We start from the raw sequence: 21,542 nt of genomic DNA, 5'->3' as shown, positions 1-21,542 counted from the left end.
CGGTGCGCTTTTGAGCACTGAAAAGCCGTTTTTATGGCTGGTAAGAGTGAGCGCCTTCAAAGAGAGAGAGAGAGCACACGACAGGCTGCACACAATCCCTGTCTGTGTTGCGGCGGCCGTTCCCCTGCGTGCTTCAGCACTTTTAAAAGAGTAAAGTCCCTGAAAGAGCTTACACAAGTAGATTTGCGTCTTTTTAAAGATGACATCCTACTTGTGTTTCTGTATGCGGTCGTTCCTGTCCTCACTGATGGCCACGATCACTGTTTCACATGTCTGGGCGCGTGCTGAAACGATGTTCGTGGGTGTTTCATGTTTTCTTATGAGAACATGATCACGTCGACACGCCGGTCGTGACTCTTCTTTCTCCGGGAAGTTTGAGTCCCCTCTGTTGTTGGCTAGCTGCCGCTTGTGTGTAAAAGCACAGCCGCGGGTCTGCCCGACACTCTGGGAGCGCTCGCTCGGCGCTCTAGATGCGCGGTTCCCTTGCATAATCTCCATTGTAGCGCCCTCTCTGGTGCACCAGAAGAGGTCTACTTTGCTGTTATGGCTTGGGTGACATGAGGTTGAGGGGTTTTTTCGGGGAACCAACTTCCTAGGGCCCCTCCCTCTCTAGCGCATTGCAAGCTGTGTAGTTTCTGGATCGGATTGCTGGTCCTTCTCATAGGGGAACCTAGCATTTCATTCAGAGCTCCAGCTGAGGGACAGACGTCGATTGCAGCATCGGAGAGAGTGCTGTTATGCTCTGGAAATGAGGGTGACGCTGCCCACTGTAATGGTGTGTGCTTATGCTGACTCAGATTCGGCATTTACAGCCATGCTTTCCTGGGTCTTCCAGATGTGCATGGAAAACTTGGCAGTATGGGGGTATATTGGTGCCATAAATATGGAATGCCAAAAGTGCCAAAATCTGCATAAGTTTTTACTCTCTCACTACCCTCATGTATGGGGTGGCTGTACACAGACCACACCCACCCTGCATGTGAGGCCAAGGCACTCTTTTTGCATGAGGGTAGTTCTGTGCTGGGGTGGAGCTACGCTTGTTGACTAACCGTGATCAAAGTCACGGCGCAGGCCCTCAGCCAGACGATGTCCACCTCAGTGGTCCAGAAGTGCCCCCTGGCTTACCTTGTGAGGTGCAAGAGGTTGTCAAATGCTTTCTCAATGCTCCCATCTTACGAGGTGGCCTTTTCGGTGACACTGTCGAGGACTGAGCCCAGCGGTTGTCCTCAGTTAGTAGCGGATCGGGGAGCTTCCAATGACAAACCATTGAGTTCCTCTTGGGCCGCCCCTCAGTCTGCTCATCGCCAAGGGTGTCGTCCCCTGCAAGAAACTCTTGCCCAGCAGGCTCTGCTGTGTCCATTGCGGGGAGATGACGCCTCCCGTCTCTGCAGCTGTTTAAGTGGTTGGTGAGAATCACCCCTGAGACGGGCGACCCAGAGATGGGTGGGGTTGCTCTTCCACCCCTGGAGGAGGGCCGGGTGGTAAATCCTTTTATTGGGTTTGTTTCTGTTCCGCCACTGACCCAAGAGGCAGCGGTACCCAAATTTAAAATTGTGTGCCTAGTACACTGTGACGCCGCTTCGGGCCGCCTCACAAAGAGAGCCCCCCGAGCCGCCTCCCTGTGTTCCACCTCGCTGCCCTGCTGCGGGTACGCCGGTGGTCCCTTTGGCCCCGCTTGTACGGTCTCTGCAAGCCTGGTTAGTGCTCCCCAGTCCGTCTCGCTGGCTCCTTCGGACCATCAGGCTCGTCTATGCGATTCAGTTCGCCCAGCATCCCCCCAAATTCAGGGACGTCCTCTTCACTACAGTGAAAAATGTCGTTTCCCCTGTCTTGCGTGCGGAGATCGCAGTCCTACTGGCGGAGGACGCGATAGAGCCGGTCCCTCCAGCCAATTTGAGGTCGGGGTTCTACAGCCCCTACTTCATTGTACCCAAGAAAAGCGGCAGGTTACGACCGATCTTGGACCTGCGAGTTTTGAATTGGAGCCTCCACAAGCTACCGTTCAAAATGCTCACGCAGAAACGCATTTCCGAGTGCTTCCGTCCCCAAGATTGGTTTGCAGCGATCGACCTGAAGGACACATACTTCCACGTTTCGATTCTTCCGTGACACAGGCCATTCCTGAGATTCGCGTTCGAAGGTCGAGCATATCAGTACAGAGTCCTACCCTTCGGGCTGGCCCTGTCTCCCCACGTCTTCACGAAAGTCGTGGAGGGAGCCCTCGTTCCCATGAGAGAACAGGGTGTTCGCTTTTTCAACTATCTAGACGACTGGCTCATTCTAGCACAGTCTCGGGATCGGTTGTGCGAACACAGGGACTTGGTCAGTCACCTCAGCCAGTTGGGTCTTCAGGTCAACTGGGAAAAGAGCAAACTCTCCCCTGTGCAGAGGATCTCTTTTCTCGGTATGGAGCTGGATTCGGTCAAACAGATAGCACGCCTCACAGAAGAACGTGCCCAGTCGGTGTTGAACTGCCTGAATACGTTCAATGGCAGGACAGCGGTCCCACTGAAATTCTTTCAGAGGCTCCTGGGGCATATGGCGGCAGTAACCCCGCTCGGTCTGCTTCATATGAGACTGCTTCAACACTGGCTTCACGGCCGAGTCCCGAGATGGGCGTGGCAACGCGGCACGTTCCGGGTGCCAATCACTCAGGAGTGCCGCCAAGCCTTCAGTCCGTGGTCGGACCCTTTGTTTCTCCGGGCAGGAGTGCCCCTTGAACAAGTGTCCCGGCATGCTGTGGTATTCACAGATGCTTCTGCCACCGGCTGGGGTGCCACGTACAACGGGCATGCAGTGTCAGGGGTTTGGATGGGACCCCATCTGCATTGGCACATCAATTGCCTCGAGTTGCTAGCAGTATGATTTGCTCTGAGCTGCCTCAAAGTGCCACTACGGGGCAAGCATGTACTGGTCCGTACGGACAACACTGCGACCGTTGCGTACATCAACTGTCAAGGTGATCTACGCTCCCGTCGCATGTCGCAACTCGCCCGCCATCTCCTCCTATGGAGTCAAAGCGTCTGAGGTCGCTTCGTGCCATTCTTGTCCCTGGTGTGCTCAGCCATGTGGCCGACGAGCTATCACGAGCTGAGCTGCCAGGAGAGTGGCGACTCCACCCCCAGGTGGTCCAGCTGATCTGGAGAGAGTTCGGAGAGGCTCAGGTAGACCTGTTTGCCTCACCGGAAACCTCCCACTGCCAGTTGTTTTACCCCCTGTCCGAGGGAACACTCTGGACAGACGCACTGGCACTCAGCTGGCCCCGGGGGCTTCAAAATATGCGTTTCCCCCAGTGAGCCTACTTGCACAGACCCTGTGCAAAGTCAGGGAGGACGAGGAGAAGGTCCTCTTAGTTGCACCCTACTGGCCCAACCGGACCTGGTTCCTCTGAGGAAGGACCTGCTTTCTCAGAGATGGGGCACTCTTTGGCACCCGCGTCCAGACCTCTGGAAACTCCATGTCTGGTCCCTGGACGGGACGCGGAGGTTCTAGGTGACTTACCCCCTGAGGTACTTAACACCATCACTTTGGCACGTGCACTGTCTACAAGACGTGCTTTTACCACAACCACATAGATGGAAAATCTGTTGGTCAGCACGACCTGGTCGTCAGGTTCCTTAGGGGGGCGAGACGGTTAAATCCTCCTCGTCCCCCCTCCATACCCTCTTGGGACCTCGCTCTGGTGCTAAGAGCACTTCAGATAGCTCCCTTTGAGCCTTTGCAATCGGCAGACTTAAAGATTCTGTCTATGACGACTTTGCTGCTGGTTGCATTGGCCTCCATCAAGAGGGTAGGGGACCTGCAGTCATTTTCGGCCTGGAGTTCGGGCGGGGTGATAGCCACGTGGTACTAAGACCCCGGCCTGGCTATGTGCCCAAGGTTCCTACCACTCCCTTAAGGGACCAGGTGGTGAGCCTGCAAGCGCTGCCCTCGGAGGAGGCAGACCCAGCCCTGGCTTTACTCTGTCCAGTTCGCGCTTTGCGACTGTACATAAACAGAACCCAAAGCCTCAGGACCTCAGACCAGCTCTTTGTCTGTTATGGAGGCCAGCAGAAGGGAAAGGCTGCCTCCAAGCAGAGGATGGCCCACTGGATAGTGGATGCCATTGCCCTGGCTTACCAAGCTCAGGGCGTGCCCTGCCCGCTCAGGTTGCATGCTCACTCCACGAGAGGTGATTGCATGCCAATGTGCATTGGCTCGTTTTAGTTACACTCGAAGTAGATTGGCCTCTCTAGCGAGATTCCTATTCGTCGGTCTGTCCGACGTACGTCTCCGTTCCCTCCTTCAGGGAACGAGGGTTACCTTTGTAACCGAGACGTACTTAACGTGACATCATTTAAACATTGATTCAAGATAAAAATGGTTCACAATACTTTAGTTGTAGAAATTTTAAGTACAGTCCTGTTCACATAGGCTAATGTTATAAGTTGGAATCATTACAAAATAGCTTTTTCTGTCAGCTGACTGATGCCCCTGTAAAATTGAACATTTCTTTGTTTTTATTTTATTTTATTTATTTATTTATTTATTTATTTATTTATTTATTTATTTATTTATTTATATTTTTTGCTCAATCTGTTTATCTAACCTTTACAACATTTACAGGATAAAGACACAGATGAATAGTGAAAAAATATTGTTCCCACATTTAATGAATTAAAGAAAAATTTAACTAAATTAAAAAAAAAACTAACTCAATAAATAATTATGGTATAATACAAAGTATGTCAAGCGTGCATAGAATATACAGTATGTTGAATCATTAAAGTTTAGAAATAAAATAATTTACCCATATATGCAGTGTACACTCATATATCGATAAACAAAACCTTAAGGTATATACATACACAGGCATCCACACATACATGTAAACTATAATCACACACTCCTGAACAGATTCAAGCTACAAGACTAGAAATACAAACATATTCAGAAAAAGAGATGATTGGGTCCCAGATCTCAGAAAATATACCGGTGGTGCCCTTTATCGTATGACTAATTTTTTCCAAATTAATGAAGCTTATTACATCTCGAAGAAAGTCATCAAAAGATGGAGGGGAATTTTGTTTCCATAGTTGGATAATGTGCTGTCTAGCTAATAATGTTGAAAAAGCAAAAGCGTTTGCAGTACATCCAGGCAAGCCATGAAAATTGAACAATTTCTTAAAAGAAAAGGGGCAGGTAAAAATTCTGTGCAGGTTACACTTTATTCCAGCCCATTTAAGAATATGATCCATTGAAATGTTATCACTATATGAGCATATTACATGAAAAATCACTATTCATGGAAATCTCCAATTCAGTCCTGTGGGACATTTTGTTTTAAGGGGGTCAATTGTATGACTAAAGTTTAGTCTAAATCTCTTTAAAAAGCCAGTTATACACTGGCTCCTAACATCTAAACTTTGACACCCTGATAGGTGACTTGATCCCACGACATCAGCAGGTGTTCCGGTCTAATATCTTCTTTAGCGGAGTCAGCATCCCTGAGCCTGATACCATGGTAACAAATACTCACACACCTACATGTGAAAAAAAAAAAAATAATAATAATATATATATATATATATATATATATATATATATATATATATATATATATATATATATATATATTTTTTTTTTTTTTTTTTGGTTGTTTGTTTTGTTGAATGTGTCTAAATTTGATTCTGTTGTTGTTGTAGGAGCCGTTAGAGAAGAGGTTCCATGATGTTTCTCCTCATGCTATTACTGTGATGAAGGTGAGATTTAAATGCAGACTTGTAAGTCTCACATACCACTTTTCCACAGACAGTGACACTCTTTACCTGTGCCAAAGGTCGCATCTAAATTCAAAAATGGTGTGCAAATCATGGATGGCGCTGGTTCTCACAATGCAGTCAAACAGTAGAGCATGACACTAACAATGCCTAGATCAGATCAGAATTGATAAAATGTACACCGTTAATGAAATATAAGTTTCTTTGGATAAAAAGCATCTTCTGAATGCATACATGTAAATGCGTAACATGAGTTAATGATGACAGAATTTTAGTTTTTGGTAAATTGAAGATAATATACTCACTAGCAAGCTCTCAAAACCAAGACAACAACAACAAAATAAAACTATAGCCGCCAACAACAATTATCAGAGTCCAAGAATCACGGCTCATGTAGACAATACAGTGATACAATGGCCATGTCCCTTTTCATACATAATATGAGGCTTTAGTGTCACTGTATAGAAGAATTATTCGATGTAATATGTAGAAAGAGACAAATAAAATTGTCTCTTTGTTTTATTTGGACAGCAGTACATTCTGTCATGTCTGGCAACTAAAATATATTTTTGAAATCATTAAGATTCATAAAAATTAAGGTAACATTTAATGATCTTTTGGAAATCTTTTTTTTTTTTTTTTTTTTTAATGAATTATGTTATACTCTATAATGTTAATTTGTTCATTGTTCATTTGGAAATGTATATGCATGATTCAGGAGGAAACAAAATATTTTAACTTTACAGTCTCAGGATTATTAGCAAAAATTTTCATTTTTTTAATTTATGTTTCCAAGACCAAGATTCTCCACTGGCAGGATTTGACACAACTTGGTGTGTGTCCTCAGAATGTCCTGTTGTCTATATAAATGTGTATGAAGTCTTTTTTACGTTTAGACTACGTTTTATATTATTACGTTTTATATTTGCATTTGGCAGATATACGTCAATTTGTGAAAAAGGGCTGCCATGCCAATTAATTATCTTCGCAGTTGTTTCATTAGTGACATGAAAATGCAGGACACATTTTTTTACATAAAGTTTCATGATTTACAAAGAAAATATAAAATAAATTATTAAATAATTATTATTAAATTTTAACTTCACTTTTTTTTAAAAATCAAAAAGATATTTTTAAATACAACAATGGAATAAAATGCAAAAAATATTTCAACATTTTCATAAATTGAGCCACCTCCCAATTGAAAGTACCCAATAAATTATGATTTTATATATATTAAGCTTACTGATATTTTAAATATTATTGTGGGTTTCAATAGATAATAGAAAGATCTTAGTAAACATCTAAGATTTGAATGTTTAAATGATTTTTAAATGTGTTTATGGTTGTGGGACAGCAACAAATAAAATAAAAGAAATACAAACCCGATTCCAAAAAAGTTGGGACACTGTACAAATTGTGAATAAAAACAGAATGCAATAATGTGGAAGTTTCAAATTTCAATATTTTATTCAGAATACAACACAGATGACATATCAAATGTATAAACTGAGAAAATGTATCATTTTAAGGGAAAACTAAAGTTGATTTTAAATTTCACGGCATCAACACATCTCAAAAAAAGTTGGGACAAGGCCATGTTTACCACTGTGTGGCATCCCCTCTTCTTTTTATAACTGAGGAGACAAGTTGCTCAAGTTTAGGAATAGGATTGTTGTCCCATTCTTGTCTAATACAGGCTTCTAGTTGCTCAACTGTATTAAGTCTTCTTTGTTGCATCTTCCTCTTTATGATGCGCCAAATGTTTTCTATGGGTGAAAAATCTGGACTGCAGGCTGACCATTTCAGCCATGATGTTGTAATTGATGCAGTATGTGGTCTGGCATTGTCATGTTGGAAAATGCAAGGTCTTCCCTGAAAGAGACAACGTCTGGATGGGAGCATATGTTTTTCTAGAACTTGGATATACCTTTCAGCTTTGATGGTGCCTTTCCAGATGTGTAAGCTGCCCATGCCACATGCACTCATGCAACCCCATACCATCAGTGATGCAGGCTTCTGAACTGAGCACTGATAACAACTTGATGCAGTGCCATCTAAGGGCCCGAAGATCACAGGCATCCGGTATGGTTTTCCGGCCTTGACCCTTACGCACAGAGATTGTTCCAGATTCTCTGACTCTTTGGATGATATTATGCACTGTAAATGATGATAACTTCAAACTCTTTGCAATTTTTCTCTGAGAAACTCCTTTCTGATATTGCTCCACTATTTTTCGCTGCAGCATTGGGGGAATTGGTGATCCTCTGCCCATCTTGACTTCTGAGAGACACTGCCACTCTGAGGCTCTTTTTATATCCAATCATGTTGCCAATTGACCTAATAAGTTGCAAATTGGTCCTCCAGCTGTTCCTTATATGGACATTTAACTTTCCGGCCTCTTATTGCTACTTGTTCCAACTTTTTTGGAATGTGTAGCTCTCATGAAATCCAAAATGAGCCAATATTTGGCATGACATTTCAAAATGTCTCACTTTCAACATTTTATAGGTTATCTATATTATATTGTGAATAAAATATAAGTTTGAGATTTGTAAATTATTGCATTCCTTTTTTATACACAATTTGTACAGTGTCCCAACTTTTTTGGAATCAGGTTTGTATATTACATTATATTTTTCTATATATGTATGTGTATACTGCACATACTACTGTATATGTGCAGTATGTTTATACACATGCAGTACAATGTCTTATTACATGTACATTGTTACACACAGAAGGGGACGGAGACACAGGTAATAGTTAAGTAGAGTTTATTTGACAACCAGAGGATGAAGGGCAGAATGCAGGTGAGTAATGGCAGGATTAGTTCATGACAATGGCAGTGACTGGATCTGATACTGGTTCTTATCTCTTCCCAGGGACGTGGATGCAGGCAGGCGTGGAATAGACTGGACACAATGACACTCACTGGAGACACAGAGACACTAGGAATCACGGAGAACACTGGAGACAGGTAAACAGGCGTTGAAGGAATCCTTAAGGTAAGCATAACAGGTATGCATTAATGAGACTGGACAATGACTGTGTGATCTGGAGTGTCTTAAATAGTGCCGCTGATGAGTGAGGTGATGCGTGTCAGGTGGAGCTATTTAATACTCAGGGGAGGGAGTGTGTTGTGATTGGGTGAGTGAAGAGCCTGGTGTGTCTGTGACATTACCCCCCCACCCCCCCATCCTCCACGGTCCGCTCCTGGACCCCAAAGTCGTGGTGGTCAACCCCTGCCACGTGGAGCTGGACGATTCGGATGTCTGGCATGGAAGTCATCAAGAATCGAGGATATCATTCCTGGGGACCCATTTCCGCTCTTCGGGACCTTAACCTTCCCAGTCGACCAAGTACTCCAGGTGACCACCACGGCGCCGTGAGTCCAAGATGTCGTTGACAGTATAGGCAGTCCCTTCGTCTACGATGAACGGAAGGGGGGGTTCCTCAGCTTCGCCAGGCTTTGTGGAGGGAAAAACAGAGGGCTGCTGAGGCTTTAACTAGGAAACGTGAAAAACTGGGTGAATTTTATACTCAGGAGGGAGCTGCAGGTGATAGGTGACAGGGTTGATCCTCCGAGTGATGGTGAAGGGGCCAATGACTCAGCTTCCTACAGGGCAGGCTCATCCTGATGTCCCAGGTCGACAGCCAGACCTTCTGTCCTGGCTGGTAATTGGGTGCGTGGGAGCGCCGAAGGTCCGCTGTCGTCCTGTGCCTGCGTAGGGCCCGCTGGAGTTGGAGATGAGCTGAGTCCCAGATCCTCTCACTCTCCCGGAACCAGTAATCTACTGCAGGGACGTCCAATGGTTCCCCATCCCAAGGGAACAGTGGGGGATGGAAACCGAGTACGCATTGAAACGGAGTGAGACCTGTGGTGGACTGGCGGAGAGAGTTCTGGGCGTACTCGGCCCAACCCAGAAACTTGTTCCAGCAGTCCTGGTGGCCGTGACAGAAGGTACGTAGGAAACGGCCGATCTCCTGGATCTTCCTCTACATCTGCCCGATCGTCTGGGGATGGTAGCCAGAGGAGAGACTTATGTTCACACCTAGGAGCTTGAAGAACGATTTCCATACTCTGGAGGTAAATTGTGATCCATGGTCAGATACAATATCTTCGGGCAGTCCATAATATCTGAACACATGGTTGAACATGAGCTCCGCAGTCTCCATAGCCGTTGGCAGTCCAGGCAAGGGAATCAATCTACATGACTTGGAGAATCGATCCACTACCATCAATACGCAGGTGCAACCATTGGAGACTGGAAGATCTGTTATGAAGTCAACTCCTAGGTGTGACCAGGGGCGGTTGGGAATGGGCAGAGGTTGGAGCTTTCCAGAGGGAAGATGTCGCGGGCTCTTGGAGATATGGCACATTCCCGGCATACCTCCTGACGTCGGATGCCATGTTGGGCCACCAGAAGCACCATTTAAGCAGCGAGAGGGTTTAATTGACCCCTGGGTGGCCAGTGCCCAGTGATGAATGCGTGGAGTGAATAAGTGGAGTGTGCCGTGTCCGTGGGATATACTGCAATCCCTGGGGGCAACCCGGCGGGGTGTTGGCAGAGGCACTTGGCTCGGAGAGCGTTTCGGCAGACCAAGTGATGGGGTTGACGAAGAGGCTCTTGGGGATGATTGGCTCTGGATCGGAGGCTTCTTCGAGAATATAACTACGAGACAGAGCATCAGCTTTCACATTCTTGGATCCAGGGAGATATGAGATGGTGAACTTGAACCTCATGAAGAACAACGCCCATCAAGCTTGGCGGGGATTCAATCTTTTGTCATCTCGTAGATACTCAAGGTTGTTATGGTCTGTCAGAACAGTAAAGGGATGTTTAGCTCCCTCGAGCCAGTGCCTCCACTCCTCCAGGGCAAGCTTGATGGCCAGAAGTTCCCAGTTCCCAATGTCATAATTGACCTCCACCGGGTTGAGCTTGTGGGAGAAGAAGGCGCATGGATGGAGCTTACGGGGATTCCCCTGCTGCTGCGCAGAATTGGAGCTTGAAGACTCTTTGAGGACAGAAGATGTTGCTGAAGTGGGAGTAACACGCAGGGATGTCTGTAGAACGTTTCTCGAGAGGACTTTCCACAGAAGTAGCGTAGACTTGGATCTTCTTAGAGCTTGGAAGACTCTTTGGAACTTGGACGACTTGGAACAGGAAACTCAGGAACAGAAACTCTGGGTTTCTTGGAACTTGGACGACTTGGAACAGGAAACTTAGGAGCAGAAACTTGAACTTCTTTGGAACTTGGATGACTTGGAATCGGAAAACTCAAGGAAACAGTCAGGAAAACATTGGTTACCCCACTTCAGGATCTCTCCTGTCCTCCAGGAGATGATGGGATTGTGCTGCTCAAGCCAGGAGCGCCCTAGAATCACGTCAGCCGTTGACTCCTCCAGAACCAGCAGATGAATTTTCTCCATGTGAAGAACACCAGTTTGGAGGTGAAGAGGTCCCACACTGTAGCGAACTTGTCATAGAGGTTTTCCAGTTACTGAGTGGATTTGGTAGATCTTTGGCATGGCTGTAGTTTTGAGCTGGAGCTGATGACAGAGGTTTCCGGAGATGAAGTTGCCTGCTGACCCAGAATCGAGGAGCGCGTTGACTGGAAGACAGAGAGCAGCAGCAGTAAGTTTTACAACAATAGTGAGTGGTTTCATCTTATTCAGCACAGGCATAATAACACTCACCATGGGACACACAGGGCAGAGGGGGCAGACATAAGACATGAATATTTAACATGCATGGGTTCGCTGGCTGGTTCTGGGTGGCTGACGGATTCAGATGGAAATAGAGGCTGGCCCTGGTGCTCATCGAGACACAGCTGCATACGATTGGCAAACCTGATGGATAACTGGATGAATTTTTCGAGCCCGATGGAATCCTCATATGCAGCGAGATGCAACTGCACACATGGATCGAGCCCTTGTCGATAGGTGGTGATAAGAGCTTTTTCATTCCAGCCACATGCAGCAGTTAAAGTCCAGAATTGAAGGGCATAATCAGACACAGACATTAAACATTGTTTTAATTGACATAATCTCTCACCGACTGATGAATCCCAGGCTGGTTTCCCGAACACTTCCTTGAAGTGATTTACGAAGCTTGAGTATGACTTGATGATGGGATTTTTCTGTGTCCAGAGTGGTTCAGCCCAGCGGAGAGCTTTCCCTTCGAGTTGAGAGATTATGTACGCCACTTTAGTGCTGTCATCAGGATACATGTGCGGTTGCATCTCCAGGACCAGCGAACACTGCAGGAGGAATCCGTTGCAGTTCTCTGCCGAGCCAGTGAAGGGCGCCATTTTGGCCATGGGATTGGCCACCGCAACGGGTGAAGGAGATGCAGCGGGGAATGCAGAAGTGGTCGCTGGAGGTGCCGGAATGGAAGTGCTGGTTAGTGTTCGACGAAGTGCACTGACCAGGTTTTGAAATGGATCTGGATGGCTTATCTTGGTTGTTGACGTTGTTGGTCCGGTCTTCTGTTACACATAGAAGGGGACGGAGACACAGGTAATAGTTAAGTAGAGTTTATTTGACAACCAGAGGATGAAGGGCAGAATGCAGGTGAGTATTTAGAGAGTTGTATTCCTGGGCAATTAGGGCCCAGCACATCAAATGTTGGTTGGTGTTGGACATGCGAAAGAGAAGGATCAAGGGGTTATGGTTAGTGTAAACATCACTAGGCATAAACTTTATGTAGTTTATGACTACTTTAAATAGTCCCCAAAATGTTGGAGAGCTAACAGCAAGGAAAGGGTCTCCTTCTTGATCATGCTGTACCCTTACGAAAAATACGTTTATTCAAGTGTGCTATTAGTATACTTCATTTAGTTTTTTAGTTTTTTTGCTTTGGTGCAATTTTCAAAAGCAATTAGTACATTTTCAAAACTCTTAGTACTAATATCACAACAGATCATCAAATGTGCACTTTTTTTGAAACATTTCAGCATATTTTCAATTGTATTAGTACAATACACAAAATCACAATTTATCCTTTTCACTACACAGAATAAGTGTTTCATCTATGTAGATGTTTCATTTACAGTAACTGCCTTTAATAATGCTATTACTATCAAACTTTTCATTTTCATCTCTTTTCATTCAGTTTAATACATGTGTCTGTTATTTAATCCAACTGAACTTAATGGTTAATCAATGAATCATTTGGTACACCTATAGATTTCTATAGATATTTATAGTTTCTAGTAGGCATAGTTTCTATAGAACTTGTTTGCAATTTCCGATATGGATAACCAAATGTAATGGATTTTTTTTTACATTATAAGCAATTTATCTTAGATGATGACTACAATTGTCAAAGTGTGTGTGTGTGTGTGTGTGTGTGTGTGTGTGTGTGTGTGTGTGTGTGTGTGTGTGTGTGTGTGTGTGTGTGTCTGGTCCTAGTAAACCCTGCATTGTGAACCAAATGTTCCAACAAGGATGGTAATACCAGTTATTTTAGACCTTGTTTGGACATTTTTTTGGTCCCCATGAGGAAAACAGCTTATAAATCATAATCATAATTATATTTTTATAAAATGTAAAAATGCTGAAAGTTTTCTGTGATGGGTAGGTTTAGGGGTAGGGGATATAATATACAGTTTATACAGTATGAAAATCATCATGTCTATGGAAAGTCCCCATAAAACGTCTCAGGTTATGTATGTAACCATGGTTCCCTGAGAAGAGGGAACGAGACTCTGCATTCGAAAATGGATGGAAGGCGGATGGAACGCCTCAGCATGAACAGGTGTCTGAAAACAATATCAACTGAAGACAATCCTATTGGCAGGCGACAGCCTATGACATCATCATAGCGCGACCCGGAAGTATATAAGGAGCACCTAGAGAACCAGTCAGTATCTTATCGTCTGAAGGGACTGTTCAGCAGGCAGCCCCGATGCATGGCTAGGAAACGCAGCATCTTGTTCCCTGTTCTCAGGGAACCATGGTTACATATGTAACCTGAGACGTTCCCTTTTGAAAGGGAACTCAACTCTGCTATGGGGAATGATATACCCACGCCACCATGCTTGAGGGGAGTGCATGCCAAAAATGGCTAGACAAACATCAGAACTAGCAGCTTCAACTGAAGTGCCAGAACCACTCCCCCTATGGGTCATACATAGGCTGTCAGTGACAGCATTCCCCATGGCCAACAGCCCAAGCTATAAGCCTCAAAGAGGCCTTCCGCAGAAGGCCTACCAAGGCCGCTCAAAGGCTTCTGGAACCAAGCTTATTTTCAAGGAAAAGAGGGTACCTTTAATGGAATGTGGCCAGGGGGCCCAAGGGAACCCTAGCCAGGCACTTGCCAGGGGAATGTACTCGACCCTGACAGAGCGTAGAGACGGGAATCCCAGAGAGCAGGACTCAGCTTAGCGCCTTTTACCCTTACCAATGAGGGGAGTGACACTCTGTTCAATCCTAGGATCTACTCAGCGTGTGATTATTTGCACTGAGGAGGCTGTGCACTCTAAAGGAACCCAACAAGGGGAGTACATTTACCAGCCTGGGGGCTGATCCTCAATAGGGGAGGCCTCAGAGAGGCCTTCAACCACTGACCAACTTAGGGAGCTAAGTACCATGCAGGACACCCCTCAAATGAGGGGAGTACAGAGCTCAACCTAACAGATAAACCGTACTGTAGGCACAGAATCATGGAGGCCCCAGAAGGGGCCTGCAACATGACGCAAATTCTACATTGTGTAGAAATACCTCACAGCAGCCTTGCAAAAGACTAACATGTGAAACTACATGCTCAATCTGCTTAAGCAAGAGGAGTACAAACTTACGCCATCACACTCTGTAGGAGGCCCCAAACAGGGCCTGCGACTCCAGAAAGACATGTGGCGTCAGCTAGTAGCAGTGTCTATGCTCTAAGGGAGCCAAATCTGAGAACCAAACTATCCAGTGAGGTTGACTAGTTTAGCTCAACCTGAGCACACCTTCAAACCGGCAATGTACTCAGTAAAAACACTTTTTACTCTTTAAGCAAGTGGAGTACAAACTTACATCATCATGCTCTGAAGGAGGTCCAAACAGGGCCTGCGACCCCAGAATAACATGGGCATCAGCCAGTGGCAGTCTAAACTCTAAGGGAGCCAAACCCTAGAACCAAACTATTCAGTGAGGTTAACTAGTTTAACTCAACCTGAGCTATTTTTCTTCCACACATACCCACAAGCAGTGTACTCAGTAAAAACACTTTTTACTCTTTAAGCAAGAGGAGTACAAACTCACGGCATCATGCTCTAAAGGAGGCCCAATCAGGGCCTGCAACTCCAGAAAGACACGTGGCATCAGCCAGTGGCAGTGTCTAAGCTCTAAGGGAGCCAAATCTGAGAACCAAACCATCCAGGGAGGTTAACTAGTTTAGCTCAACCTGAGCTTAATGAAAACCATTATTTGGTTAGAGACTTGAGACTTCTTTTCAAAACATTACTAATGCGTTCAATCTTTTGACTGGTACTGTAATCTAACATAGGCCTATACAAAATTTTCTTCACATGATGTGCAATAATACGTGCATGCATGAGATCGCAAAAATCATGTTTTTTTGTCAAGAGTCGACATTAATCCTGTTATCAGCATGATCACAATGGGTTTTTTCACAGCCTACCTGACTGAAAGAGCTCATTAATATGCAGGTCATCAGAGGTCATTATGCAAATCTTTTGTCTTCTCAGGTGTGAATCACAGCATTATTCATAATGATTCATGCATCCACGCATACCGTGTTTCTTGGCAAAAAGTGTCTTACAAAATGTAAATCAATATATTGTTTTATATGAACGAGTAGGCAGGATAATTTTTACATAATTTTGAAGCAAAAACTGTAGTCTACAACCTCTAATACCAGAAATCTTGTAAACACAGATTTAATTTTTTTTTTTTTTTTTGGCCTTATTTCAGTGACTTGAGTTTTTTGATTTTCCAATAACCACACATAAACGTTATTCCTTCAAAAAAACAAACATACATACATGTTCCTCACATATTATTGTAGCCTAGTTTATGCTGAATACAGTGTAATGACACTTTTGTCATTAATATGTTTATGAACAACTGAAAAAAGCACAAATACCAGGGCATGTCAAAACTTCTCAGGGCCCCAAAAATCCTCAGACCTCAGAGGGTTAAAGAGTAAAAAGTGTTTTTACTGAGTACACTGCTTGTTGGAAGTTGTGGATAAGATTAGCTCAGGTTGAGCTAAACTATAGTCAACCTCACTGGATAATTTGGTTCTCAGATTTGGCTCCCTTAGAGCTTAGACACTGCCACTGGCTGACGCCACATGTCTTTCTGGAGTCGCAGGCCATGTTTGGGCCTCCTTTAGAGCATGATGGCGTGAGTTTGTACTCCTCTTGCTTTAAGAGTAAAAAGTGTTTTTACTGAGTACATTGCCTGTTGGAATGTGTGCTCAGGTGGAGCTAAACTAGTCAACCTTACTGGATAGTTTGGTTCTCAGATTTGGCTCCCTTAGAGCATAGACACTGCCACTAGCTGACGCCGTGGCATTCTGAAGTCGCAGGTCCTGTTTGGACCTCTTCTAGAGCATGATGGCGTAAGTTGTACTCCTATTGCTTAAAGAGTAAAAAGTGTTTTTACTGAGAATACTGCTTGTTGGAATGTGTTGAGGTAAACTGTAATATGTGGGCACTCTACAGTCTTATCTGCTAGTTAAACTCAGTTCATTCTGAGCGAGTTCCATGTTTGTGGGATCTTGCTTATCAGCAAGCAAGCTGTTCTGGCCTTCACAGACTGCCTTTTACAGTTTTTTTTTATTCACTTTGGTACTATTTTCACAAGTAAAGTGTACATTTTCCAAACTCTTAGTACAAAACTCTAAACTGATCACACTTGTAACGCAGCTAGTCATTCTTTCAAAACCTGATCTCATGCTTTCATTCTAGTTGTACATATTTTCATTTTACATAATCACTGTTTCAAAACACAAGATCGTTGTGATATGTAAAGAGAATATTTGGTTTAATCACAGAAACACAACAGTATGTTCTTCTTTCAGTTTAGTACTTTTAACATTCAGTTAATTCAATAGCAAGTCAATGCAAGATACATGTTTCAAATCACCCTTGTTGCTGTTGATTGTTGCCTTGTTGCTTTCTAATGTGACACATTAGAAAATTCACTTACATTACCTAAAATACATAATTGACAAAAAAATCTATAATGTTTGTAATAACATCTATTCAGTGAGTTATCAACAGGTGTGAAGTATGACACAGTCATGAGGTTTTCTGTAGAACAGAGTGTGCTGGCAATACAGTAAATGTTCTCACTGTACCATATGACTGAATTTATGCTGTAGTTGATCTTTACAGATGAAGGGTGAGTTACAATACAGTTTTTTTTTATTCGCTTTGGTACTATTTTCACAAGGTGTACATTTTCAAAACTCTGGGACATTTTGGGACATTTGGTTCACAATGCAGTGTTTACCACACACACACTTTTATCATCATCTAAGATAAATTGCTTATAATTCATTACATTTGATTATCCATATCGGAAATTGCAAATAATTTCTATAGAAACTGTGCCTATAGAATCAATATATATTGAAATCTATAGGTGTACCAAATGATTCATTGATTAGCCATTAAGATAATTTGGATTAAATAATAGACAAATGTATTAAATTGAATGAAAAGAGATGCAAATCAAAAGTTTGATAGTAATTGCATTATGAAAGGCAGTTACTTTGAATTAAACATGAAACACTTATTTTGTGTCGTGAAAACGATACTTTCTGATTTTGTGCATTGTACTAACACAACTGAAAATATGCTGAAATGTTTAAAAAAAAGTGCACTTTTGATGATCTGTTGTGATATTAGTACTAAGAGTTTTGAAAATGTACCAAGTGCTTATGAAAATTGCACCAAAGCAATTAAAAACTTGTAAGCTTTTCCCCCCAGACCTGGGTGTTCTTTAAACTCAACCTGAGCTTATACATTCCAACAGGCAATATACTCAGTAAAAACACTTTTTACCCTTACAGCAAGGGGAGTACAAACTACGTCACCATACACTAAAGGAGGCCAAAGTCAGGCCTACTACTCCAGAACTACTACTACTGCAGAGCTGACATGGTTTTTCTATATTCCCCAGAGATGGCTGCCGAGGGCAGGTGTGGTTTGTTGGGCTCCACTCATGCTCTCTGTATTTTACAAATTATTTTATTGTTGATGTGTGCTTGGACTTTAATTATAATTTTAATAATTTTTCACCATATAAGGGTACTTTTGCCAGCTTGCCAAAAGCTGAACATGTTAAGCTCTACATGTTTGGACATGGACACAATACGTTGTACTCTATATGGTCATCATCCTGGCGTAAAAGCAAGAATGGGATTGCCAACAGACCAGCTTCAAGGCAGGTCAGAGAACATGCATCCAAAGCGCTATTGGTGCTCATGCTTTTGGCTGGGGACATACATCTCAATCATCACCGACCACGTCTGACCAACAACAGGCTAATACTGTGGTGCAGGTGAGGCCTGACATTGGTGGAGCAGCGCAAACACCGCCCATGCATACACCAGAACCGCGCAGAAGTAGCGCAGTGGTCGGAACAGTTGTTGGTCAGAGCCAAGAACTACCGGAGCAGTAGCGACACGCTGAGGAGCGCGCCACTTCTGTACTCTGCCACTTGGGATCTTCCAACTGCAGCCAAACTGGTGAGTCACCCGGCCTGATAGACCTACATGCGGACACGCGAAGGCACAGCATCTTCGGTGCAGAGTGTCTTTCGTTTGGCGAACAGTGCAGCAGCGAGGCGAGCTAACAACGGAGGAGCGGACAACACGACACAAAAATGTCCTGAAGACAATCACGCTGCACAAAAACAAAAGCAATATCTTTTTTTCGAAACTGTTAATCATGCCCGAGTGCTGTGGGAACTGACGTGCAAACCGAAAAGAATATTGGGGGGACAATTAAACATTTGCAGTTTAATCTCCAAAAAGGACCAGATTGCTGCTCTCCTCATGGATTAGAACTTGGACTACCTCTGCTTAACTGAATCTTGGCTTCATAGTAATATACCAACCAATATGATAGACATTGAGGGATATCAATGCTTCAGAAAAGACAGAAAGTCTGGGAAGGGTGGAGGTGTATTGATTTATATCAAAGATAAATTCAAATGTGATCTAATTGAATTGAATACTCCTCTTGAATGCTTAGCCCTGAATATAATTTTGTCACCATCAATGAATTTTAATGTTGCTGTCCTCTACAATCCTACTTCTTTTAATGTGTCTTTTTATGATGAATTAAGTCATGTAGTTAAACAACTAGAGGTATATAGAGAAACTATATTATATGGTGATTATAACATCAATTGGTCCGACAAAAGTTATAAACTCAAACTGATATTGAAAAAACTCAACCAAAAAAACTCAAACAATAATGACAAAATTTAACTATCAACAAATGATTAAAGGACCCACTAGAATTACTAGACAGACTAAGACTCTAATTGATATGGCTTTTACAAATTAACCTGATCGTATAACAAGAAGTGTTGTTTTTGGCGGCCTGTTTTAATTTTAGTTTTAGTCTAGTCTTTGTGTCAAGCAGTAATTTTAGTTTTTATTAGTTTTAGTCACGTTCATACTCTTTTTAGTCTAGTCAAGTTTCAGTCGACTAAAAGTCTGAGCATTTTAGTCTTATTTTAGTCAGAATTATCCATGACTATTTTAGTCTAGTTTTAGTCAACGAAAACTGATGACATTTTAGTCTAGTTTTAGTCGACAAAAACTGATGACATTTAGTCTAATTTTAGTCAATGAAATTTGTATTTTAGTCTCTTTTTAGTAATGCAATTCTATTTAACCCAGTCAATATAGTACAAGTACCTAGTAGTATAGACGAAACCAAAATTTTCTTTTAGCCAAACCCATTTCAAACAAGGTTATCTTATTATATTATTGTTATCTCATAGATAATATCTTATAATGCCTTGATGTCTCTTAACCCTTTAAGACCTGAAGGCTTTATTAGAGTTTTTTTTTTTTTTTTTTATTTTTTTTTTGTGAGTGACACACAAAAAAGTAAAGAAGAAGTTATATAGAACACTTTTTTAATTTTTTAGAAAATATAAATTACATTACATTTGGACATTTTCATGCTGAAAAATAAATAAATAAATAAATAAATAAATATATATATATATATATTGTTTGACATGGGATAACTCAGGAAGGCAATAAGATCAGAGAAAAATAATCTTTTGGTGATGCTCTCTTACATGTGAGCTGCATCTGGTTCAAATTTTGTGGCATAAAGTATAGTTAAATAAAGTGTTATTCGTTTTTTCGCAGCTAGATGGCAGCCACGGACGGTAAATTCGGGTTTAAAAGGCACTTCTCAGGACTTGTTAGGAGTTTTTCAAAATGGTTAGATGCATTAAAAAGCGGAGTTTCTAAGCTTTAAGATGATACCTATTTTGTGTTATTCCACGTTGGAAAACGAACATGGATGGTACATGCATTGGATACACATTGCATCCCGGAAAGAGACATGTTTTTAGCCAAGTATGTTAAATCATTTCCTGTGTAATATCTTGTGAACAATGCAATATATTATGTTGATTTTGGATTCATTTCATATGAATCGTAAGAATCTGCTTTAAATAATTATTTATATTAATGAAATAATGCATTTTCTATGATCTCTACGTTTTTCATGAAGTTATGAACACGTGAAATCTACATATTTCTCTTTCTCTGTGTCAGACTTAACTTTGTTTGTTGTCATTTAAGCTAACTCACTGCAGCTGCATCTTCAAGATACCCCCCTATATATATACAGGGTGCTTTTGAAATTTTTTAATTTGTTAAAAAACACAGTATTTTTTGCCAGCTGTTACAGAATTTTTTTTTTTTTTTTTAAATCTTCTGATTTATCCTTGAGATTTGAAGTATTAGATAGCTTACATATTTGCACTAGCCTGACTTCGTCATACTCATATTCTAGGCAGAATGTGAGTCTGATACTGCTCCATTGCACTTGAATTATGGGGCGTGTCTTAACCGAACCAGTAAAAAAAAAAAAAAAAAAAAACCTCTGCACTCAATTGGATAGACCTACAACCTATCAGAGCAACGCAGTAAGTGACGTATGTTGAATTTGTATGCTGCGTTCACGTCACCTCGTATTTACCGGAATCTTGAAATGACATCACGTGACGTTATATTCGGAGCTGTTCACGTCCTTTTGGTCCTTGAACTGGGAATTATGCGTTTCCATGGCAGCACTATCGACGCCTAAATGAATCTACAGCGGTCAGGTGGTACAGCGCGGCCACGTGGTACATCTGGGAGCTTTCAGAAAACTCCCAGCTTACAAGCTGTAATTACGAGCTCTACGAGGATGTGACGCTTTTTACAAGTTAGAATCTCATAACTACAGGAATTACGAGGCCGCGTGAACGCACCTTTAAACTTTTGCCGAATCCCGTTGGAAGGACGGCAAACACATCTTTCTCATCGACAAATGCCTTGATTGCGGTTCTTTGTTCGTCTTTTAAAATGAATGTGCTGTCGATTTCTTTTATTACAGACATGATAGCGGAATCTAAACATCTTACTTCTCCAGCTGCAGTCATCGTTGGTAACTGAAAATGGGCAAAGAGGCGGGACGTAGTTGGAGCCCATGCGACTTGTTGCTGAAACCACGCCCGCCTAGCATATCTATCTTAGATAGCTTACTATCTAAAATATTAATAAAGATAACAATATCATT

The 21,542-nt window shown here is 42.7% G+C and overlaps 1 protein-coding gene across 1 annotated transcript in view; it reads left to right on the top strand.

Annotated features, from left to right (window-relative positions):
• LOC137004767 (cyclin-dependent kinase-like 1) overlaps positions 1-21,542 on the top strand; it is a 202,512-nt gene that overhangs the window by 39,760 nt on the left and 141,210 nt on the right. Inside the window, exons 7-8 of the mRNA XM_067365383.1 lie at positions 5,421-5,503; positions 5,685-5,741. Of these exons, the coding sequence (XP_067221484.1) occupies positions 5,421-5,503; positions 5,685-5,741 (140 nt within the window). The remainder of the gene's footprint in view (positions 1-5,420; positions 5,504-5,684; positions 5,742-21,542) is intronic.

This window comes from Chanodichthys erythropterus, chromosome 17 (genome assembly GCF_024489055.1).
Source record: "Chanodichthys erythropterus isolate Z2021 chromosome 17, ASM2448905v1, whole genome shotgun sequence".
Taxonomy (NCBI): domain Eukaryota; kingdom Metazoa; phylum Chordata; class Actinopteri; order Cypriniformes; family Xenocyprididae; genus Chanodichthys; species Chanodichthys erythropterus.
The sequence above is the reverse complement of the archived record's forward strand: the minus strand, read 5'-3'. Positions and strand labels throughout refer to the sequence as shown.